This window comes from Sander vitreus, chromosome 9 (genome assembly GCF_031162955.1).
Source record: "Sander vitreus isolate 19-12246 chromosome 9, sanVit1, whole genome shotgun sequence".
Lineage (NCBI taxonomy): Eukaryota > Metazoa > Chordata > Actinopteri > Perciformes > Percidae > Sander > Sander vitreus.
The window spans coordinates 25,774,329-25,799,473 of record NC_135863.1 but is presented as its reverse complement, the minus strand read 5'-3'; the positions used below and the strand labels follow the sequence as shown (position 1 = coordinate 25,799,473).

Below are 25,145 nucleotides of genomic sequence, written 5' to 3'. Positions count from 1 at the left end.
CCAATAGCTGTATTCTCAGTAATGTGACAATCTGCAAGAAACAGGTTGCTTATAAGTTACTAGAATATTAGTGGCCGCATCATTTGGCTTAGTTATCAATGCTGTTAGCATCGTGGCTAACACTATTGTTACTTAGTTTATGACAAATCGTTTCGGCTGTGCTTTCTCACATGATGTCATTGTGCTAACTGAGCACCATTAACCTTTACAACAGAAGTTACAATACAATACAGTTGTTAGATACGGTTTCATTACAGAGTTCTCTGTTGATTTGCGTGCTCGTGGTGGAAAAGGAATGTAAACAAAGTGGCGTGCAAGAAATGCAAAGCGCCATGACGTAGGTCCTCTTCAAGCCCAGTCTAATGTTGGAAGTCCCTCTTGTGGACAGAATGTGTAACAACAACCACATGCTTATAGTGGCATAGACAATGCATAAGCCTGAGTAGTGTAGTACATATTAATAACAGGCTGCATTTGAGCATTAAATATTCAAATATAAAAAAGAAAGAAATTTGAATGGTATTATAGAAAAGAATTGACATGAACATTAACTCACGTTATCCTCTCAAGTTGAAGTCACATCCGTCACATGACAAAACTGAATGGTATTTTTTATTGTAGCTAGTGATTTTTTTTTCAGACCTCAGATCTGTATTACTTAAATTCTACCAATTTTAAAGGCACTTAAACACACAACCACAGACATTCTAACACCAGCAATCCTCAAACTTACAGGACAGCCGTCAACTTCATAAACAACATCAAAGATCTGCTTCTGAGCTTCAGTCTTCCTCTTGTCCTCATTGATGTGACTATGTGGGAGGGAAGGGAGAAGGGAAGTTAGAGTATGGAAGAAAATGTTATTGTTAATCTCAATAGTACTGAAACAATTAGTTAAGAAATCATTAGCTGGCCAACAGAAACAAAATCAATAACACTTAATAATCCATCACTTGTCTTAGTTGTTCATCAAGAAAAAATGTCATACATTTGCTGGTTCCACTTTCTCAATTGTGAGGATTTGCTGCTCATTTTTGTTTCATATCAAGAACAATAACATAATTTAATTTTCCTACTTAAGACTAAAAACAGGGGAGAAAGAGGGCGAATTATTCAAGTTCAGATTCTTGACCAGCATTTTAGGGTGTAATAGTGGCAAACCTTGCCTAAAATAAAGAACACCACTATTAATGTCATACCATTCTGAACCAGGAAAAACCCTGAATCATTTACTGTATTACTGCTGTATCTTTATTATCCTCTACAATAGCCATACATCGCTTGAAAGTGCACACTTATGTTTTGTTGTAATGATCTGAAAATGCAATGAAATATCAAAGAGTTCATCAAATCCTGGTCTCAGATATGTTGAGGATTATAAATCTTCAACAACAAAATCTATAATTAAAATCACTTTATTCTTGCTAAATCTCACTCAACAGTCAATTACTACAAGTTAAACCTACATAATGCTCAAGACTTAACAGGAGATAGGAGATTGTTCACATGAGGTGTTTGAAATAATCAAATATTGCTAGCTGTGTGATCGTCACAAAAGAAAGGTAAGGTCACGCCAACTTACGTCATGACTTCTTTCAGAGACTCAATTGCTTTCTCCAGTGTTATCTTGTCTGGGTTGTCATCTGGCGTATGCTTCTTTATGTCTGAAATAGTGGAACAAAGGGAAAGTCCGTTAAGGAGTAGACAGGCAGGAAAAGATGAACATTTTGTAGAGAAAGGGGAGAGGAAAAGAACGAGAAATAAAAATTATAGAGGTATCACCAGGAGAACTCTCTCTCTCGTTGACTGTGACCTCACTTCCCTGTCATTTCCTTTCTGAATTACAGTTGAAAGTTCTATTTACAACCACAAAAAAGCAAGCAGGCTGTGAATCCACATAAAAAAGACCAAGGTCTGGACCAAGGTTAATGTTGTTACATTGTACACATTTTATTCGGTTAGTTTTGGTTTAACACTGCAGTTATGCAAGTGCACTAAAGAACTATACTATGACATACTACAGTGCTCAGCATAAGTGAATACACCCATGCTAAAGTTGACTAAAAAGAGGAATAAATTGATCTTAATGCCTTAATTAAAAACATGAGGAAAAAATCCAACCTTTAAGGACACCAATTTTCTTTGTGAATGAATAATGTATCATAAATAAATAAATGTTCTTGCTTAAATACTCTTTACCATACCTAGAGATTGGCATGGGGTACTTTCCATAAGATCATCTCTCAATGCAAATCAAACCAGCTACTAGGCTAACTGACATAAAACCATGCCAATTCTATAGATATGGTGAAGGGTAAGTGAAGATGTGGGGCTATTTTAATTCCAAAGGCCAAGGGAACCTTATCAGGATGCATAGTATCCTGGATCCATATAACATAATAACTGGCCCTTAAAAATGAGAATCTGCCTGCCTCTATGGGAATTTAACATAAGGGTTGTACTTACTTATGCCCCCTGTATTTTAAGGAAGAACATTTATTTATTTACGATACATTATTCATTCACAAAGAAAATTTGTGTCCTTAAAGTGGCCATATTATGCTCATTTTCAGGTTCATAATTGTAATTTGAGATTGTATCAGAATAGGTTTACATGGTTTCATTTAAAAAAAAAACACCATATTTTGTTGTACTGCACATTCCTGCAGATCCTCTTTTCAGGAGTGAGACCTCTCAACTTCTGTAAGATCTTTGTTGTCAGTCGCACATGCGCAGTAGCTAGGTAAGGATTACATGAGCTAGCTAGGTGTTTCTGCAACTTCGGCCTGTACAAGGCAAGATTAGCTGGGAGACTTCTTCTAAATGAGGGCGCACTTCCAACTTTGTGTGGAATACCTGCAGAACAGGGACATGTAAGTAGTTCTATACAATTTATTTTGCAGATTAGGGTGAATTCGTGTGTATTGTATTATATAATTGACTGCTGCTCTCTCATTCACAGACAAACTGAAACCTATACTGTACATGTTTTGTTTTTAAGATTATTTTTGGGGCTTTTTAGTTCTTCCTTTGATAGGACAACTTAAGACATGAAAGGAGGTGTATGTGAGTGTGTGTGCATGTTACCGTTAAGAAGAAGGGCCACACTGGGGAGTCTCTGTACAGGTCTGATCAGCAGCTCCACCAGGGTCTGTCTGCCGCACTCTGGCTTGGCCTCGTTGATCTGTAGAATGAAAGCATTAACGTGACAGCATGGGTGTTTGTGTAAACCTAAGCGACTCATTGAATTGGGAGACAAAAGTTTGGACTGCATGCTAACCACCAACAAAATACAGCTCAATTTGCTCAAGTCTATCTATTTAACAGGCCTTTTTTTTTAAATTCCATCCCTCCATTCAGCTGTCACAATGTTACTTTTCCTGTTTGAAGTCTTTTGTAGACACTGACTGTTACCCTCGTGTGCATGCATGTAAAGGCACTGAACTTTACAATAGCGGTAGATGGTAGAGAAACCAAGTTAAATGAGTAGTCATATAGAGGGAACAAAAAGTGTAGCTGGAGTGTTTTAAGTGTGTAAGTTGTGTGTAATATAATTTAAAGAAATATTGCAGTTAGCCTATTTGAAGGCTGTGATTGGTGGTATTAGGGGTCCAAGCCCGAGTCTGCAAGAACGGGCAATAGCAAAGCTATGCCGTTCGCACAGCAGGGCTGTAGAACCCTATTGTTTTTCTACTGATTATTCATTATTTTGATTTTTATTATTCTTCTCCGCCTAAAACTCAGACTACAGCCTAAACTGTACATGGTGGGGGGTTGCCATTTTCAGCAATGGTCCAAAACTCCGCAAGGACCTCAGGCGCAAAAATTCACACACTTCCACTACTAGGTGGTGCTATAGCAGAAAAAAACGTGTTTGGTCCTATAACTACCACACCGTACATTCAAAAACCATATATCCACGCGTTCCCTGGATCCACGTGATATAGGCCATGCCCATTTCCGCCTAAACTTTAATGTGTGAAAAATTGCGATTTATCAAAAACCTACTTTTTTGAACTCCTCCTAGACCGTGCGACCTACCGGAACGAAATTTGGCAGATGGGCCGGACAAAAAGTTAATAAAAATAATTTTGATAGGATAAAAATTGCGCATAAACAAATTTGTGTAGCTAACTATGAAAACACCAACTTTGCCATATCTCGGCCAAAATAAATGCCATCAACGCCAAACTTTAATTTCCTGTTTACCATGACCCTCTGAAGGTCACCCTCACGTTTTACAAAAATTGGCCATTAGGGGGCGCTACAAGTACAAAAAGTTTATATCTCATCAACCGCTAATCTGACAAGATTTGTTGGGTACCATCTAGGGACACTCCTGAGGCCAACCCGAGAGTGGGGTACTGAGGGGTCAAAGTGGGCGTGGCCTATGGGACCCACGTCTAAATTTACTACTTACACTAACGTGAACAACTTTAAATTTACAGGGTAGATAGACAATGGGTCATGGACTACACCTACCAACAATTACACACTAGGTGGCGCTATAATGTTTTTTTGCCTTTAACTCCCACATTACACATCGCACATTAGAAAACCATACATCCACGTGTTCCTTGAATCAAGCTGAATCACATGATATAGGCCATGCCCATTTCCGCTCAAAAGTTTTTTTGCAATATCGTGCAATGCGCAAAACCAACTTTTTCGAACTCGTACTAGGCCGTGCGACGGATCAGCACGAAACCTGGTACGTAGCATCTCCAGATGGACCTGACCAAAAGTTTCTCAAGGAATTTTGCTACGTTAAAGTATGCGCATTTGACGACCAAATTTTCCTAGCTAGCTACCACACACATATATGACGTCACGGCTCACACCTCTGGATATTTACAGACGTTTGCCTCCCCGCCGTCAGGCTTCGGGTTCCGCTTTCGCGCGCTCCCCAGGGCATGGGTGGCTTGGGCCCCGTTTTAACTGCTTGCAGTTCTAGTTTTGTATTTTTCTCTCATCTTAAATATGTGGGTTATTGATAAGATGCATAACTTTTATTTGGTTTATGTAAGTAAGTACATTCTATTTATACAGCGCTTTTCACAGACAAGGTCACAAAGTGCTTTACAATGTGCATAGACAATAAAAACATGGTAAAAATAATCAACAGAATAAAATACAAATACAACAGAAACAAGACATTGTCTACCCAAAAGCTAGTCTGAACAAGTGAGTCTTCACTTGTCCCTTAAAACAGTCCACATTCTCAGCAAACCTAATGCTGGTAGGTAGAGCATTCCAGAGTCTGGGTGCCATAGCCTCAAAAGCTCTATCCCCACGTCTTTAGACGAGTGCGTGGCGTGGATAGCAGATTTTGATTGACAGACCTGAGAGACCGGGAGGGGGTGTGTAAGTGAATTATGTTGGCAAGATAATCAGGGGCCTGACCATGTAGAGCCCTATAGGTTATGGTGAGAATTTTGAATTGGATCCTGTAGGTTACAGGAAGCCAGTGAAGGGAGTAGAGTATAGGGGCGGTATGGGTGCGCCTGTTTGATCTAGTAAGAAGCCTAGCAGCAGCGTTTTGAATGGATTGCAGGCGGTGAAGGACAGATTTATTGAGTGAGGAGAAAAGTGAATTGTTTATGTCAATGTGCATTACATTTATTGAAATCAATAATCAGTATTATAGTTCTGTTCGGACAGTTATTTGCAGTTAATATTTTCATGATGTTTCAAGGCTGGTTTAATAAAAAAAAAAAAAACTTTACGTTCGAGATGACTTGTGAGTTTGATTTCCTGTTGACCTCTGTGTAATCACGAGAAGGAGAGGAAGAGAGAGAAAAAAAAGGAGGAACACGAGGGTGTAGAGTAGAGCAGAGTCGAGCAGATAGTGAGAGACAAACCATATAGCCTAGCGTTTTAATGTGTATTTTAAATACATAGGACTGTGAACTGTTGTCCTTATTACTCTACGAGTGTGAGTCGGCACCGTTTACTGCTGGCCAAGTGTGGTTTCGTTGGACTGAAGCAGCTAGCCAGCTTAGCTAAACCCCCGCCATCGCCTGAGAGATGAAGGGTCGCATTTTTCGCCTGCACACACGGAAGAGGTCTCGGAGGTCGACGCGGAGGTGTTGCTACAGAGGATCTGCTGCTCATTGCTTCTGTGCGGACTGAAACGGGTCTGGAAAGAGGATGCGGTAGGAACTGTTCTCATTCTACACACAGCATTGGAGGTAGGCCTACTGATGGCCTCGCTTTTTTTTTTTCCATGAGCTCCAACTTTAAGTGCACCAACAAAACTTAATGCAAGCTTGCTAAAAGAACAAACTAAAACAAAGAGTGCACTCTGCTAAAAAATACTAAAGACTAAATGGCCCGAGTCTTTCCATTTACTATTTTATTTTCATACTGTGATTTCTCTGTATTAAATGTGAACTAAATCCTGCATTCAGTGAATACAAAATTGAACAGGGATACTGTGTTTGTGTTGTTTCTCATTATACTGTAAAACTAGATGGGTTAATTCATATATATTGATCATTAAGTTAATAGTTTTTTTGGTTATTGAACCAGAATTGTTCTCCTAGCCTCTCATTAGTTACTAAAGTCATAACGAGAGTCATAGCTTACCGTAGACAGATTTATTATACACTGAGATCACCATTTTACCAAGCATGTAGTCCAAGGGTGTAACACTGTGATTGCTTAAGTGTTTCTCATATTACGAGTCTATGGTGAAAGGGTTACACAAGCTTGTCAAGTCAAATATCCTATATGGCTTTAATAGAAAAATGTTTTTGACGCATCGAATCGAAGACATGATAATCGTAATCGAATCGGGAGATCAGTGAAGATTCACACCTCTACTGTAAAGTAGTGTCATATATATCAGGTTTTCCTGTTTGATTTTGCCAGTTCTTGCAAGTATCTTATGCAAAATCTAACTTTTGTCAGGCAAATAAACTGTTAGAAAAATTGTGATTTACATTTTTCTGTCTCTTTAATATTAAAACTGTTTGCATAGAATACAATATTATACTGATTACTCTTTTCCCTCTCTATTAAATTAAACTGTTTGCATAGTAAGAAACCAAAACACTGCTTGCTCTCACAAGATAACACAGAACCATTGGCTATCTTGTCTGAGCATGGTGTAATGCTGAGGAAAGAACATGCACTCCCTGACCAGATAAGGGAGACGTCATCGACTCTGAACAGATAACAACTGACCACATCAACTCTATTATGACTGTATAAATAAGCCGGTGTAGAGGGCTTCCCGTTAGACATTTTCTGTACTATGAGTAGTACTGTAAATGGCTCCTTGTGTTCGCAATAAAAATGAACTTTGATATAACTTCAGGGGTTTCTGTCTATTCTTGATAATGTAATTATCCTAACACAAACATACAGTACAAATGCAAAGATCTTACCTTGAGAAAAGCATGGAAGCGAGGCTTTTGTTTTTCACAACGAACAATTGTTTCCTTGCTCATTTCAAAAAAGTTGACAAAAGGTGGGTAGGCCTTCACCAGCTCTTTAGACTGGAAAGAGAAAAGACAAGGACAGGTCATAAGCATCAAAATGAAGACCCACACAGATACAAGCATGAGGTTTTACATAAAAGGGAGAAAAAAAAATTGGCAGTTGTGGGCTGCTTTGTAGATGAGATTTAGCTCAAAGGTCCCCAACCACACCACACACATGCACAGGCTACACGCAATCTACCCCAAAATCCTGGGAACACAGGCTTTTTCGCAGGATATCGACACATTTTGACTCAAAATGAACTTGAATGTTAAATGTAAATGAATACATAATAACTATGAGGTGAAAAACTATTTTGGATGATAATCTTTGTTTTATGAGTATTTGGGGCTGAGTTAAATCACGGGTCAAATTTGACCCGCCAACACAAAAAATGGGTGCAGCTTTCTCACACATTACATGAGTTTAAATTGTTTAAAAAATAGTTCCATGAAATAATAAGCAATGTTACAATACTTTTATTCCTTTTTATACTGGAAGAACACTTCTCAATAGTTACCATACCTGCCTGTCACATGCAACTGTGACTGTTTTTTGAATAACTGCAAATAGTGCATCACTGTTATACACATTTATGCTCAGCAAACCAATCTTTTATAGATAAAGGATGAATAAAAGCAATGCAATAAAGAAGCATTCAACTCATGATATTCAAACAGAGCATTACAGGCAAAACATCCCTGAAAAGTGTTCATATACCAGTCAGGCAAAGTTTTAGTTTTGCATTAGGAGACCTACCCTCAAACGGTTTTGGTCATTTACCAGTACCAGAATAAATACTGCAAGGTCCTACCTGGTCTCCTCAGGTAGATACAGCGATTCAGTGCTCGATCAATGGTTTTGACCTTCTTCAATTTCAAAAGCAACTGTCAAAATTGAGTATTCCTAATTAGTTAATACTTTATTGGGTTACACTTTACTTGAAGGTATCTACATAAGAGTGACATGACACTGTCATGAACGTGTCATAAACATTATAAACACGTCATAAACGTTTATGACATAATGTTTCTTTCAGTAAGTGTCAGTCGGTTTTTGTCATGACAAGTTATGGTTAGTTAGGGTTAGGGTTCATGTGTCATGACTGTGTCATGTGTATTTGACCCCACTTTCTACACTGATTTTATTTCAACAAAGCTGAAAAATTGGGAATTACATGCTGAACTGTTATCTTAGAGTCTTAAGTGTGGAACAGCAACAGCACACGTCACCATATGTATTTACTTTGTTGTATGAACATGCAAGTGTGCAAGGAAAACCTGCAAAATAGTAAAGTGTTTTTGTACTCACATATTTGAGGATGATATCTCCTACACTCTTGTCCTCTGACCAGTCTGTCAAGAGCTCCTCAAGATCACTCTGAAGAACAAACCATCACACACAGAAAATAAGTTAACAATGCCTCTTAAAAAATCACCATCACAATTTAGTCAAATTTGGTTGTGATTGAAAGAGTTGAGAACACACTACCTTTATTCTAGTGTGAACTTCATAGATTTCTGGAATGCTGCAAAATATTGTCTTCAATTCTTCTTGGGCCAGGATGGGTCCACCCACCTGCCCCTCTTTTTCCAATGGAAGCTTGAAAAGCTTCAAATAAAAACAGATATAAGAGAAGCGCAAAAAACAAAATATTGATGAGCAATACTTAGTATAGCCTCAGTGATACATTGTGTTCTGTTAGGACAGTAAAAATGCACATCTAACTTGTCTACATACTGTATTTTAATATGGATGTTTCATGTACATTTTACTTCGAGGTAGACTAATATATTGATTCCTTCAGTTTGCATGAGGTCGCATGAGTGTCAGTCCACAAAATTTGAGGTTGGTTTTACAAAAAAACTGACACATTGCTGCCTTTTAGTTCTAGTTCACTTCATGTGAACATGACATTATAGACTGACGGTAACCCATTCATTGGATAGTTTTGGCGACTGTCATCCGTGGAAGAAAATAATGACAGCAAGTCATGGAGCGCTTTAATGCACTTTATATTGTTGAACATTTACCTTGGACATAATGTGCAGTGGCCAGTTTTGACAGTGTTTTGAATTGATGAGATGAAGATGAAAAATGAGATGAGCTTTGTGCCTTCTTGACCTCTGCAGTTTGCTTGCTTTCCTCACTACCATTTTCTTCCTGTGCACTAATTCACTTACGCTTAATAGCCAATCAAATGGATTCCTATAACCGACGCCGACATCGTCGATTTAACATTGAATTGGCCGGAAAAGGTCATATTGCGATTGTGATTTACAATGCTGCGATAACGATTGCAATATAATGGTATCATGAGTATCATTGATTATCAAGGAAAAAGCAGAAAATAAGCTACTAAAATTTTAAATGTGTATTTTTTTTTTTACTTAAAAAACGTAAGTTAAACGAGCATAAGAAGAAATACATAAACAAAAATGTGCAATACTTTGCGGCTGTGTGAGGGAAAACCGAGAGGAAAAAGAGATAGCAAAGACAACGTAAAGTGAGTTAACAGAGAACACCAAGCTTCTTTAGACACTGGCTTCATCTGTTGTTAATACTGTTGGTAAACTGAAGGGCGTTACAACGTGGGGTGCACACAGCGTGTCATGCACACAGCACACCTTTTTGTTTAATCAAATCAATTTTTGCGCTTATGTAATCGCACTGAGTGACATCGTGATTGCAATTATATTAATCGTGCAGCCCTAGTTCATAGTAACAGAGATCTGACCAGGGGCAAGTCCAAACTCCAGTCAGTTTAATTTGGTGGGGTAGGGTCCAGTTGTTTTGCCCTGTGTCTGGGACATGTTTTGTCAATATACGCAATACCTGACACAACACCAGCTCTGAACACAGGAATGTGCCTTATACATCACAGATAAAACTGTTATATTATATTATTATATAAGACAGTGATAGACAGGAAAGGGGGGAGAGAGATAGGGGATGACACGCAGCAAAGGGCCACAGGTCGGATTCGAACCTCAGCCTACATGAGGCGCACTCTACCAGGTGAGCAAGAGGTTCAAGATGCGTTTTTTTAAGACAAGATGGGACTGCAGGGGGGCCATGAAATTATTGTTCATTACTTGAAAGCTTTTTATTAAAAATGTCTTAACATGACTTCAACATATTATTAGCAAATATAAATTTGTGAAAAAGCCCCACTGATAATAGGCTTACAGGCCTATAGGTAAGGATGTCACTAAGATAGCCATCCACAGATACAGTTTAATCCTTAGGACACTGTAAAACATGATTTATAAAATCATGCCAACAATTATTATTTTAATAGCTATGCACTAAAAAGGTATGTATAAAGGCTTTAGGCTGCCCTACACAATTTTTATTTATTTATTTTTTAAAGATAATTCTTTTTGGCATTTCAGGCCTTTATTTGTATAGGACAGCTGAAGACATGAAGGGGGAGAGAGGGGGAATGACATGCAGCAAAGGGCCACAGGTCGTATTCGAACCCGCGGCTGCTGCTTCGAGGAGTAAACCTCTATATATGGTGAGCTACCCAGGCACCCAATACGCAACTTCATTTTATACAAAATATGTAGTAGGGAGTCCCTGCTCCGTCGCTCTTTCAGTTAAGGGGTCCTTGGCTTAAAAATCGTTGAAGACCCCTGCCCTAAAGCATCCCCTGCTTTACCGTCTATTTTAGGATAAATGGGACCATAATTTACAATGTGACCATCATGCTGCATTGAAGAAGACTTGAAACTAGCAATTGATAAACTCATTGTGAAAATGTTTACAGAATCAATCAAATCAACTGAGAAGTAGGGTCATTTTCCCAAAGACTCCTATAAAAATGGACTTGGAACCAGTGGAGTCACCCCCTGCTGGAAATTCGATAGAATGGTAGTCTTAAGCCTCTGACGCACTAACCCGACAGCCGACCGTTGGCAGAAAAGGTAGTCGGACTGATCAGTCGGCTCCCCGAGGTCCAAAAAGTGCCTCAGAACAAACCGAAGTGACGCCGACTTGAGCGTGTAATACATCTCCATAACAGCAGGCAGCGTTAATCTGTATTGTCGCCCAAAAAATGAAAACCGGCAGCTGATTGGACGAACGCGTCACGTGGTTCTGGCTGCTCCCAGATTTTTCAACCGGGCATAATGGCGGCTCGTTCAGAATACAACATCACCAAAACGTGTTTCTGAAAACATTTTAAGCGAGAAATAGGTTATGCAGTTGTCTTCATTTCAGATCAACAAAGGTCCGTTTAAAAGATTTTCGTCAGATTTGAGAGGCTTAGTCACGCTCATCCCGCTCGTCATTTCCAGGTTAGCACTCCACCAATCAGATTGGTCATGGAGTCCGACTGCCCTCCCTCCGACGCACAAGTCATGTTGGCCAAAATGAAGGCCGACAGCTCCTCGGACGGACGACGGCACAGAACACACCGAACAGACTCGAGTCACTGACCTCGCCAGACGATTATCGTGTTGGTGTGTCACTGCCTTAAGGCACTTCTGCATTGGCTCCATTTTTCAGGCCCAGAAGCTTCGTCCATTGTTTCTACTCTATTATCTGAACAGGTCTTACGCCTTGGCACGCATAATGTATGCGGACCAGATGTGCCACTGAATGTATCTTTTAACAGGCTACACCTGCAGCGCACACACACAACGTAGGATTGTGTGAGTCGCAGGCAAGAGGATGAGCTATTGCTTTGGGATTGTTGTTGTTTCTTCAGTTTTTGGAGCCAGCACAGCACTGTGAAAAGGCATCTACTGTCAGCTGTTATCAAAGGACGCAGGTGAGGGAAACAAGGACAGCCAATACGCTGTCTTGTCATTAAGTCATTTCCTGTATATCGGTAGTTTAAGTTAAAAGACATAGAAACTTTATGATCCATTTCTGTGTAAAAGGGACATACACACCTCACGTAAAGAGTATAAACAGACTATCCTATATTTACGCTTTTAGAGCAGATCTCTGCGGTGCATACGCAGCACTTACGAGCTGCTCTCATGTCCGGTGTAGCCAGTTTCATTGATTATATTGGAAGTGTTGGACTATCTGCTCTGCATGCGTTATGCGTGCAATTTAGCCGACCCTAAAATAATATATGCTGCCTCAGTATAAGGAACTGATGAACTCCGAATAATACATCAAGTGTATTTTCCCTTCTGGTTAGCTGTGAAGTGAAGAGGGAGCATAGATTGACTATAAAATAGGCAGTAATCAACAGCACTACGACTCATGCATGCAGTGATTACTACATGTCTGGATTATGGAGTCAGCCTCAACTGTGTTTTACTTTGATAAATGGCACAGGAGTGGAGCTATAGTGGCATGTGGTGAGTTTGTTTTAGATTCAAGACAGAGAAGTCCACAACACCAAGAGGCTAACCTTAATTCCCAGATTAAGTTAAAACCAGGCAGCTTTTTGTGAGGACAAGGAAGAGTTAAACCCAGTAGAATACAATAGAGAAGACAAATTACAAGAGAGGGAGATAACAAAAATCAAGGATAGATATTTTAAGGAAGAAAGAGAGCAAGACGTGTTGAGAAAGAGTGAATAAAAAGGGTGTCAAAAATGGAGAAAGTCTAAGGTAGATATTAAATTAAAAAAGACTAAATGATTGGGGGAAAGACAAAGAGATTGACAGGCAGGTAATTTTCTCCTCTGGTCTCTGCTGGGACCATTTGATAAGACAGTCCAAGAGAGAGCATGCAAACACACACCTTTAATGAGTGTAGCTAAGCATCAAACTGTTGTCAGGGGCAACCATCTGGCCAGCCTGTGAGTGAGTGTAAGAATTGTCCACATTGTGCTAACACACATAAACACACAGCTACCTGTAGGATGGTGCTTAAAATGTCCACATAGTTTCTCTCAGTCTGGTAGAGCTCCTTCGAGACCTGCCACCTGGCTGACTGCTTGGATAGAACCGGAGTCGAACTCTTGGATGGCTTTGAACTCTCTGGAGGAACATGACAGGCAGAGTGGCATATTGGGGTTGCACAATATATCGTTTTTATAGAGCAATATCAACTACGCTTATAACTAATAATCCACCTTTAATAAGCAAACAAATACTATTTCGCAGGGATCACATCAACCAAACAATAGCCAAAAGTTTAATTAAAGCATTACTGAATTAACAAAATAAGCTACATCTGTTACAATCTGACAAAAATGAGGTTCATCATTACCTAATCCTTAATTACCAGTATAAGCGGTATGTGCAGGTTAAAAATGAGAAGCCTGCTAACAAAATGTTTTCTACATCAGATCTCTGTGTAATTAGAAAAGAGCCTAGGAAAAGAATTGCATGTTGAACGGTGAACTGCTCTCTACCGCTTTGCGACAGTACTGCCTCCTGTCCATTGCCTGGCTTGATCTGTGCAGCGCTGGGGCAGCGTAAAAAATAACAGATGCAAATACAGGTGCCTATTTTTAGTGGAGAAGAGCAGAGCGATGCTTCTGGGAGGCTTCTGAAACACTTGTGGAATTACAAGCATTGTGCAAGGTGTTGCTGAGCAAAACTTTGAGTGGCTTGTCACTAAAATGAGGATAGCTGGTTAGGGTTGGGTATTGAAACCCGGTGCCAATAAGGTTCCTAAACAACCGGTATCTACCGCACCAAATAGCAACATGGATTTCAGTGCCACATTTCCGGGCCACTTAAATGCCTGTGCTGCTCTCTGGTGCTCTGAACACAAAAACTTGTAAAGACACCGAGTAGCCTAGCTGCACTTTGAGACACCGTGGCCTAGTGTTCATTTTGTCACCTATTTTTTATTTAGTCTTAGTCTTGTGCCAAATGTACAATTACAATAACTTTGAATGCAGCACGAGGCTGGCGAGGCAAGTTTCAACACAACATACGTGTTGTTTTTCAGACATGGCAGCTACAGACTGCCGTACGTCTTGGTGTTGGAATCCTACACAGTGAAATACAGACAAACTTTTACACCGTTTAGCTATCAGCATTTTAACCGTGTTTAGCTAACGGTAGGCTACCGTTACCTGCTGCCAAGTGTAACGTTAACTAGCGTCCCATGCAGCGCTGTTTCAGTTGCCTCTAACGTCCGTTTAGGAGCATCAGAGAGAAGCGCAGGCATTTAAGTAGCACCGAAATCCGCGTTGCTATTCGGTCAGTGCCATATTAGCACCGGGTCTCGGTGCCCAACCCTAGTAACAGCTGAATATTCAATCTCATGATGAAAAAGTACAGACGATTGTAGACGAAAATGAAGAGAGATTTTATCTTAGTTTTTATTTTATGCAAAACATTTTAGTCAATAATGCTGTTAATTTAGTCTTAGTCAGCGTTTTTGGACATTGGCGCAGTCTCATCATCGTCTCGTCTTAGTCTTTATATTTAGTCTCGTCTGACGAAATTAACACTACCGTGGCCACTGCCACTGCTAACCCGGAGAAACAACACAGATGAAACTTAATGGTGCGTTCAATTGCACCTTATAACCTCATGGTGCAAGTTATTGTAAAATACCCTTCTGCCATCTAGTGGTTCTCCTTTTTGTCATTTAACAACAATTGACTCGTATAATAAGTTATTGTTATTACATTTTAAATAAATCTTTTAAATATGACCATGTGACAAGCCGTTCTTTAATGTCACTGAATGTCGTTTTGTGCTCATCATTTTTTTCTTTTCTTAAGTATTGGCACCAGCAGTTTTAAAAGTATCTTTTTAGCACCAGAATCGGAAAAAACCCAGACGATACCCAACCCTATAGCTGGTCCACCAGTCCACCTTAAGTGAGCCTGGGCCGATGCTGTTGCTAACTTTGGGCTTAACATCCTTCACCTTAATCAGCAGGTGGCAAGCAAGACAAGAACTTGGCTTTGGTCTTGAGAAGTTGATGCATTTATTCACCGACAAATAGCCTAAACTTGTGCTCTTGAAGCAAAACCTGACCTGCAGAAGTTACTGGCAGCTGCTGCTGCTCCTCCTCTGGTTGTTGAAGAGTACTTGTACCAGGGTAGGACCTTTTCCTCCTCTCGTCTGTCCTAATCATCCTCTCTCTGGTTTTCCTTGTTCTCATCCTATTCCTGGTCACAGTATTTTCTCCTTTGCTCTCTGAACGGTTCCCTACTCTGTCTTCTGAAATTAAGAGGGGTTCATCTTGTTTAGGGTTGGATCATGCAGGTGTTTCCAGTCCTCCATTTTTCTCTTACCTGCCAAGGCCTTGCATGTCTCAGGGGTATTAGATATGTCCAGCAGAGAACCCATGGACAGGGAATGCTCTGCTGACGGCCTTTTGCGTGGTGGAGGGAAAGGGGAGATCTCCGTCTCCTTGGTAAGCTGAGCCAGCGTGTCCCTGAGACGGCGACGCTTACGGTTACTGTTGGGGGTGGTGAGGGACAGGAGGGACACTGTCTTCTTCATGGCTGGGCTGTCGCTCTGAAGTTAAGTGGGACAAAGAGAAACATATATAGGGACAAGATGAATACAAGAGGAGTAAAAAAAGATAGCATGAAGGCAAGCTGCATGTCTTGCAAATTATGATATAGTAAAATGTTAGACCTGTTTGTTGAACAATGAGGTAGGCTTTAAGGGTGTGGTAACTTGATAAAAATATTTAATAGTGCAGAATCTCACTTGTGCCTGATTCTGCACTATTCAATATTTTTTCCAGAGCATTTAACTGCGGACTTTACCTTATTTGAACATTTATTGTATTTGAACATTTACTTTTTGTCCTGCACCACCAACTACATGGATGTGCACAACATTGTCTTTTTTGAACTTGATAAAAATGCCCAATTAATCTCCTTGGAAGATGAGTTGGGTGAGACTGACTGTGGTATTGTATTGTGGACTGACCAGGTGTAAGGAGGTGAGAAAGTAGGCAGGGTGTGAACTTCTCTCTCAAGTGGAACATTAACATTGGCGGTTCAGGTGGTTTGTTTTTGGCAGCCGCTGCCGTGGTCCTGCTCGACGCCCTGCACTGCTACAACTATTATTTCTAGTCATAGTTTAATTATCTTTATTTTTACTATAAGTCCCACGGTGCATCATGCCAACTACTATAATTGTTATGAATCATATCATGTATATCTGTATCAGTGTCTCTGTGTCCCAACCAGCAGCAGCAGATGGCCACCCACTTAGAGCCTGGGTCTGTCCGAGGTTTCTGCCTAAAAGGAAGGTTTTCCTCGCCACTGTCGTACCAAATGCTTGCTCGTGGGAAATTTTTGGGTCTTTGTAAATAATAGTGTGGTCTAGACTTGCTCTATCTGTAAAGTGTCATGAGATAACTCTTGTGATTTGACACTATAATTGAATTTAATTAACAACTTTAAGGAAAGACTTTCCAAAACTGTGTACAATTCATCACGTCCCCTTTCTCTACTATGGCAGGCTTTTCGCCACGCCTTTGAATATGGCCACTTGGAAGAGCTGAAAACACTTTACACTTGTCCGCAAGGATCTGGTTTGGTCCGCGTGATGTAAATGTCAATAATAACATAGTAATAACATAGGCAGTGGTGGCCTAAAGGTTAGAGACGCGAGCTCGTGACCGGGAGGTCGCCGGTTCAATCCCCAGACCAACAGGATAAAATCTGGGTGGGGAAAGTGAAAGAGCCCCTCCCTCATTACCACCACTGAGGTGCCCTTGAGTAACCTCCAACCACTCCAGTGGAGCTGCTCAGTGACCAGCAGATCAGACTGTGGTTGTACTGGGCAGCTTCCAGGTATGAACGTGTAACTTGCAAAAGAAAGGCTGCCTCTCAGTGAACCTTCCCTGAATAAATAAAGGTTAAAAAAAAAAAAAACATTTTGCAAGGGTCTGAATGGACTGTACAGATATCAAGTAGTTGTAGTTGTTCTACACTCCAGTCCAGTTGGTGGTGGCACTCCACCAAGGCACTGACAATCTTTTAGACAACAGGAGCCTATCATTTCTGTAGCCTACTCCAAAACAATAGACTCCCTGAACGCCTTTTCCCTTTGCGTTCCACTTTCTACACTGCTGTCTTCGGACGAAAAGTCACCTCCTGAGATCGTCAGACACTTTTAATAACAATCTGAGCATGCCCACTTTTAGTGGACAAAAATCGAGGATGCACAATTGCCCCATTAGGATACATTGCAGCACGGTTTGCGCGGGCCCGTCATTGCGATCTTGCTCAATACTGGACCAATTTCAAAGATTGTTGGTCACATCAGTCTATTAGACACAAATGAAGGGGGAAATGTGGTCGAGGTTGAAAAAAAACGACACCCTTACTTAATACATGCTTAATACACATACATTAACATTATACAAAATGCACTCACCTTCTCGTAGAGGTACATAGACTCTCCTGCCCGAGCGTCCATCTGAATGCTTCCCCAGAACCACTACCATAGAAAAGAGTAAACTGTTTTTACGGACCCCTGGGTTAGGACAGAGGTACAGTAGGTAGAAAAAAGAGATTTTGCGCAATACATTTATATAGACTTTCCTTCTCCTTTTGAAAACCAATAAAACTGTAAATAAAGTCAATAAATAAAGACAAGGCCTTATTGATTGTGGAGTTACTACAGCTAAACCACAACTCTACCTTGGCTCAAATTATTCATCCACGAGAATGGGGAAATCTAGTCCTGATCCCTCTCTATGACAGCACAGACAGAGAGAGGGAGACTAGAGACTATCTATTGAGGTTTGATCTAAAAGAAATCCTGATCAGATAATCATTTAGCATTCTATATAGAAGGACAAAAAAATGAGAGGATTCAGTATTTTTCCCTCGTCTCCCTTGTGTCTGTATCTTCCTCTAGCAAAATCTTAGAGCATACTGATTATTCTGTTATGTCAAGATGGTGCTTGACCAGTATCAGAGGTATCTAACTTGCTTGTCTTTAGAAGCAGCTCCGAAAACAAACTATTCCTTCCAAAAAACTACATACCTCTTGTTTGACCACAAAGACTTTCTTGGAGGGAGAAAATGGCAGCTCCTTTACCGAGTTTTCCTCCACCACCATGTGTGTACACCTCTCATCTTTAACCTCAAGATAAGTGCCACCTTAAACACAGAAAAACAATGATGATGAAAAATATATAAACTTAGCACAAAAAAGGAAATTTGCATTTGGTAGATTATTTCTCTGTGGTAACAATGCTTTTGGCAATACATCTTATACCATTGGAAAGCCTGTTTAGTTCCCTTTGAAATGGTGCCCCATTTGTAAAGAACATGCATTTGTGGGATGAGCAGCAGCGCTGAGTATGTGGGTTGCGCCCATGAAAAATTTGCCAAATTTTCTCTGCCAATGCCAAACAGCTTATTCTGCCATTGACTTGTTTGGTGTTTGGTGGATTGGATGACTGAAGTTTGAAGAAACAAGACATATTGGCAATTGAACAATGTATTCATTTCACAAACAGGAGCCTCAGTAGGGTATGGAAGAACCATACACAGCCACAACAGCCTGGAACACACTGCTGTGTAGGGATGAACGATTATTACAATTCAATATTATTATATTGAAAATAATCTAATTGCGATTTTTTTCAAAAATATTGCGATTGAATATGCGATTATTTTTTAAGCTCTTTGTCTTCTGTATTATTCAAGCACTAAATCATTGTATAGTATGAACAATACAAGATTAGATAGATTAAACAAACTGTTCTTTCCTGAAGGCCAGGCCTGTATGTGATAATGAAATTAGGTGATACATGAATTTATATGAATGACATCTTTTATTTAACTACTTCAGTCACAGTAGTATATTGAGCACTGACCAAGCCTGGTGTAAACATTCATATGAAAGTCAAACAAATCACACAAAAGTGCAGATTGCAGAAATATAAAAACAAATGTGGCTTTACCACACTTAGTAGTATTTACATTTAATTATCATTTACTGTAATAAACATATGTAAACATGTGGATTGCACTTTTTAAACTGTTTTTGAACTTTACTAGACTGTTAAATAGTAAAAATATAGTATATACTCCTCGACCTAAGATGGCGCCGCAGACGGTCAACTCGGTGTGTCTGTGCGCGTTGTTTTGTTTTGTGTTTTAACTTTGTTTTTTGCGATGGTACCCGGATCTCTTTCTCCAGAGAAGAGCTCTTGAACATCAGGGGAACAACGCCAGAGGATTTATTTCCTACTTTTCTTCTCCCTACACTGGAAAGTTTGGACATTCTAGTCAAAGGTGCGCTCACCTTTGCTCATGCAGCGAAACGTCGGAGGAGAGGGAAACGGGCTGGTGCGCTGGTGCGTCTCCGCCAGCGAGGATTACGCACACTGTTACGGGGCATATTTCTCTCTAACGTGCGTTCACTGCCCAACAAACTGGAAGAATTACAACTGTTGTTGGGGGGAAACAGGGAATTTTCTTCATCTACTGTTTTGTGCTTCACGGAGACGTGGCTCTGTGGATTAATACCGGACTCTGCGCTGCAGCTGGCAGGCTTCCAACTCTACAGAGCGGACAAAGACACGGACTTCTCCGGCAAAACTAAAGGTGGAGGAATCTGTTTCTACATCAACAGCGGTTGGCGCAACGATGTGACAGTGATCCAGCAGCATTGTTCTCCTGACCTGGAATCTTTCATCATGAACTGTAAGCCTTTTTATTCACCCCGTGAGTTCCATTCATTCATTCTGGTCGGTGTTTACATCCCGCCGCAGGCCAACGTGCAGGTCGCACAGCGCATGCTCGCCGACCAGATACTGTGTGTTGAGCGGACCAACCCAGACTCCCTAGTTATTGTCCTTGGAGACTTTAACAAAGGAAAGGCAGAGGCGTTCAGGAGTGGGGACAAAGACAGACTTAAAGAAGCAAAGTACAAGTTTAGCAAGGCGGTGAAAGAGGCTAAACAACGGTACTCTGAGAAACTCCAACACCAGTTCTCAGCGAACGACTCTGCTTCTGTCTGGAGATCACCAGCTTCAAGCCCAAAGTCTCCCACTCCACCAACGACCGACGCCTAGCCAACGACCTTAACGAGTTCTACTGTCGCTTTGATGGACAATGGGTCAGTCCTGTAACCATCCCCCTCAACACCTCCCAACAAAGGGTCTTCCCTGACACCATCCCCCGCGACAGCTCCAGCTACAGTGCATCACCTCCACCTCCCCCACCTTAAAAAGGTACCCCCCTCCACCTTCCCACCCACCTCAGTGACGACTCTCTCCATCAATGAGGAAGATGTCAACAGACTGTTCAGGAGACAGAACCCCAGGAAAGCTGCTGGACCGGATGCTGTCTCCCCATCCAGCTTGAAGCAGTCTCCGGTGTTCAGACATTTTTAACACCTCACTGGAGACATGTCACATGCCAGCCTGTTGCAAGACCTCAACAATCATCCCTGTTCCCAAGAAGCCAAGGACCACAGGACTTAATGACTTCAGACCCGACGCCCTGACCTCTGTGGTCATGAAGTCCTTTGAGCGCCTTGTGCTTTCTCACCTCAAAGCAATCATCAACCCCCTCCTGGACCCCCTGCAGTTTGCCTACAGAGCCAATAGGTCTGTAGACGATGCAGTCAACCTACGCCAGGATCCTGTTTGTGGACTTCAGCTCTGCCTTTAATACCATCATCCCTGCTCTGCTTCAGGAGAAACTCTCCCAGCTTGGTGTGCCTGACTCCACCTGCAGGTGGATCACTGACTTCCTGTCTAACAGGAAGCAGCATGTGAAGCTGGGGAAAGCCTTCTCCGATCAGCACCGGATCCCCTCAGGGCTGAGTTCTTTCTCCTCTGCTCTTCTCCCTGTACACCAACAGCGGCACCTCCAGTCACCAGTCTGTCAAGCTTCTGAAGTTTGCGGACGACACCGCCCTCATCGGACTCATCTCTGATGGAGACGAGTCCGCCTACAGGTCGGAGGCTGACCACCTGGTTAAATGGTGCAAGCAAAACAACCTAGAGCTCAATGCTCTAAAGACAGTGGAGATGGTTGTGGACTTCAGGAGGAACTCAGCCCCACCTGCCCCCATCACCCTCTGTGGCTCCACAATTAACATTGTGGAGTCTTTCCGCTTCCTGGGAACTATAATCTCCCAGGACCTCAAGTGGGAGCTGAACATCAGCTCCCTCCTCAAGAAAGCACAACAGAGGATGTACTTCCTGCGGCAGCTGAAGAAATTCAACCTGCCAAAGACAATGATGGTGTACTTTTACACAGCCATTATTGAGTCCATCCTCACATCCTCCATCACCATCTGGTACGCTGCTAGCACAGCCAAGGACAAGGGCAGACTGCAGCGTGTCATTTGGTCAGCTGAGAAGGTGACTGGCTGCAATCTGCCGCCGCTCCAGGACCTTTACGCCACCAGGACTCTGAAGCGTGCTGAAAAGATTGTGGCTGACCCCTCCCACCCCGGCAACAAACTCTTTGAGCCACTCCCCTCTGGCAGGAGGCTGAGGTCCATCAGGACCAAAACCTCACGTCACAAGGACAGTTTTTTCCCCCTCTGCCACTAGCCTTATCAACAAGGCCCAGAAACCACCCTGACTCTCTCCACACCCCACCTCTGGCTCTACATGCCACTGTACTTAATCTGCTCTTTTTATCTTAATTCTTATTCTCTTATTTTTAATACATTGTGTGTGTGTGTGTGTGTGTGTGTGTGTGTGTGTATATATATACACTTATATTGTTTGTTCTGTTTAACCTGTTTGTTTAACTTATTTTAGAGAATGTGTGACGTGCACCTACCTACAACACCAAAACAAATTCCTTGTATGTGTAAAAAACGTACTTGGCAATAAAGCTCTTCTGATTCTGATTATACAGTATATACAACGGAGTATTTTTTTTTACAGCGCACACAGAGGAGCTGCCTCCAGCCCCTCCCTCCCCTCATGAAGTTGCGTGCCGCGTGCATGACAGCGTCAACGTCGCACTCCAAGACAAAGAGGCTAAAGTTCCGTTAGTAGTAGCATGCTGCTGCTGGTCTTGTCGTGGGATTAACAGTACTAATAAAACCGTTGAAACAACGCAGCCACGCTGCTGTGAAAGCTCCCCAAACCTCATTTATCAGTCTGGTTGTATGGACTCAAGCCCGAATAAAACCCTTCATTTTGTTAAAATGCCTGTAAAAGGTTTAAACTACAACTCAGAGTTGTTTGAATGACAGAAATCTACTCAAGGTACGGCGTAGCGTTAGCGTGCTAAGTTGATGCTTTCTCTGCGGGTGCAGACCGATTTGCTCTTGCGAGTCACGTGACCAAACCGCAGCCTTTGCGATTAGGAAATCGCGTCTTAACATATCGTGATATTATCGCAAATGCAATTAATCATTCAGCCCTACTGCTGTGGGATGGCATCCCATTCTTCAACCAGCATTTGTCGCAAGTCAGCCAACGTGGTTGTGTTGGTCACTCTGTCACGAACAGCATGCCCAAGCTGATCCCACAAGTATTCAATGGGGTTAAGGTCAGGACAGCAGTGTGTGACCAGGCTGGTGACCAGCATGAGGAGGAGGTTCCAGGCTGTTGTGGCTATAAGGAAAGACTTTCCAAAACTGTGTACAATTCATCATGTCCCCTTTCTCTACTATGGCAGGCTTTTCGCCACGTCTTTGAATATGGCCACTTGGAAGAGCTGAAAACACCTTTGTCTTTAGATGCAATTGAACGACACTGTACAAATCAGTTAATTTCAAGAATAACTTGGCCTTTAGCACCAGTTAAGCCAAATGTGTACATTCCGCTTGTCCGCAAGGATCTGGTTTGGTCCATGTGATGTAAATGTCAATAATAACATAATAATGTAATAATGTAAATAAATAATAATTTAGGGCAGTGGTGGCCTAAAGGTTAGAGATGTATATGGTTCTTCCACACGCTAGTGATGCTCCTGTTTGTGTAATGAATGAATTGTTCAATTGCCAAAATGTCTTGTTTCTTCAAACTTCAATCATCCAATCCACTAAACACCAAACGAGTCAATGGCAGAATACCCCCGCAATTTCCACCAACTGCGGATCAGTTCCGCTGCATGTTGGCTTCGCCGTCCTTCAATACCTACCAGGTGCGGATTTGTTGCGGAACGGCTGTGGCCATGACTGACAGCTGAAGTCACGAGGACCCACGAGATCTCGCGTATTCACGTATGATCGCACGATGACGGGATGTAGTTTCTATGAACAGAACCACAAACTTGACTTCAGGCCTGTCTCCGCCCATTATGACATTTTCAAGGTGTAGTGCAGGGAAATATGATCTGCCGTGAGCACGGTCTATTTTATTTTGAAAATTAACCGGATGTTTTACTGTGTTTCTGTGCTCAACTTCCTGTCCCGCACAATCTGCCCTGTGCTAAATTGCTACGGAGCTCTCCGGCATCCAGCATAAATAGAAGTCTGCGTATCTGCTCCGGAGCTGGGACGGAGTCGGAACGCAGACATTCCGCAGTCAGTGAAAATACACACATTGACTTTAATGGAAACCTATTGACTCCGCCGCCGTTCCGCAGTTGGTGGAAATTGCGGGTAAGCTGTTTGGCATTGGCAGAAAAGATTTGGCAAATTTTTCATGGCCGCAACCCACATACTCATCGCTGCTGCTTATCCCACAAATGCATGTTGGAAACGTTAGAGAAGGCTGAATCTGTAGTCTCGCGCTGAAGTTCCGGTGTAGCAGGAAAAGGTGTGTGCAGTGTGCAGATCACTCCGAGAAGCAGGGTCGTGCCTGCTAGCGCGGCTAAGGGAACTACCACACCGATCGACACTGCCAAGCCTCCTACTCACCAACACCAGATCGATCACACACAAAATGGATAAGCTACAAATACACACGGAACTGCTGCATGATATTTTGGCTGAACACACTTATCACGGACGGCAGCTAGCAGCTAACAGGGCGAGCTAGCTACCAGCAGGATCGAGACAGGGTAGGTGAATTAAAACAATGTCTGAGTTGAAAACGCATCTTGTTGTCACGTAAGGGCCCTGCTCATGTTGTACAGACATTTTAATTGCATTTTGTGTCTGTTAAGAGGCACAAAGGCACTCTAAAACCTTTCCCGACAACTGCCGTTTTAGCTCAGTGGAAGCTTGTACATGTAGCTGCAGCTACTCCGTGTTGCCTGCACCGATTCAGGTCGGGTTTTTTTCAATCGAAAGTACACGCATATTTATAGCGATCAAGATTAACATAAAAATTGGCCGGAATTCTCCTTCAAGCCGATGTTTTTCGGGGGTAACACCATTCACTTTATCGACGGTATTGACAACAGATAAAGCCACTGTGTCTTGAGAAGCTCAAGCTTGTTGTTTTGTTTACTTTTAACTCGCTTTACATCATCTTTGCTATCTTTTTTTCCTCTCGCTTTTCCTCACAGCGGCACTCACACACTACTCTCCGTTACCGCTCGCTCTCCTTGCACGACCACAAGGGCACTGACGTCACTTACTTAAGGCACCCTGCCATTCTCGCTCTAACTTACGCTAGTCTCGTAAGGGGGTTGCAGTTAACTGCCATACCGCAGTGATTTGTTGCTTCGTCATTGCGGTAAGAAAAACACTATACCGTCACAGCCCTAGTAATAGTGCGTTGCTCTGCCAAAAAACAACCAAATAACAGAAACAAATGCTGTAGAAATACTTTGACAGATCCCTGTGTGCTGCGGCACTAACCGTGTTTGAGGGTCCTCTCCTCCATGTTGGCCTTCTCTTCATCTGAGAAACCCAAAAAACAGAGGACGCAGT

At 41.8% G+C, this 25,145-nt stretch overlaps 1 protein-coding gene across 7 annotated transcripts in view; it reads right to left on the bottom strand.

Annotated features, from left to right (window-relative positions):
- The window catches only part of ect2 (epithelial cell transforming 2), a 121,037-nt gene that overhangs the window by 54,846 nt on the left and 41,046 nt on the right, over positions 1–25,145 (bottom strand). For 6 of the 7 annotated variants that reach the window (XM_078259477.1, XM_078259479.1, XM_078259480.1 and 3 more), the window contains 11 exons: positions 25,074–25,145; positions 18,381–18,496; positions 17,766–17,828; positions 15,659–15,884; positions 13,309–13,433; positions 8,977–9,096; positions 8,797–8,865; positions 7,392–7,502; positions 3,088–3,184; positions 1,583–1,664; positions 734–812 (listed from right to left, as the gene is read on the bottom strand). The exon at positions 25,074–25,145 is cut by the window's right edge and continues 59 nt beyond it. In XM_078259477.1, the coding sequence (XP_078115603.1) occupies positions 734–812; positions 1,583–1,664; positions 3,088–3,184; positions 7,392–7,502; positions 8,797–8,865; positions 8,977–9,096; positions 13,309–13,433; positions 15,659–15,884; positions 17,766–17,828; positions 18,381–18,496; positions 25,074–25,145 (1,160 nt within the window). Of the gene's footprint in view, positions 1–733; positions 813–1,582; positions 1,665–3,087; positions 3,185–7,391; positions 7,503–8,796; positions 8,866–8,976; positions 9,097–13,308; positions 13,434–15,398; positions 15,585–15,658; positions 15,885–17,765; positions 17,829–18,380; positions 18,497–25,073 lie in introns of all 7 variants that reach the window. The other variant, XM_078259482.1, reaches the window with a different exon arrangement.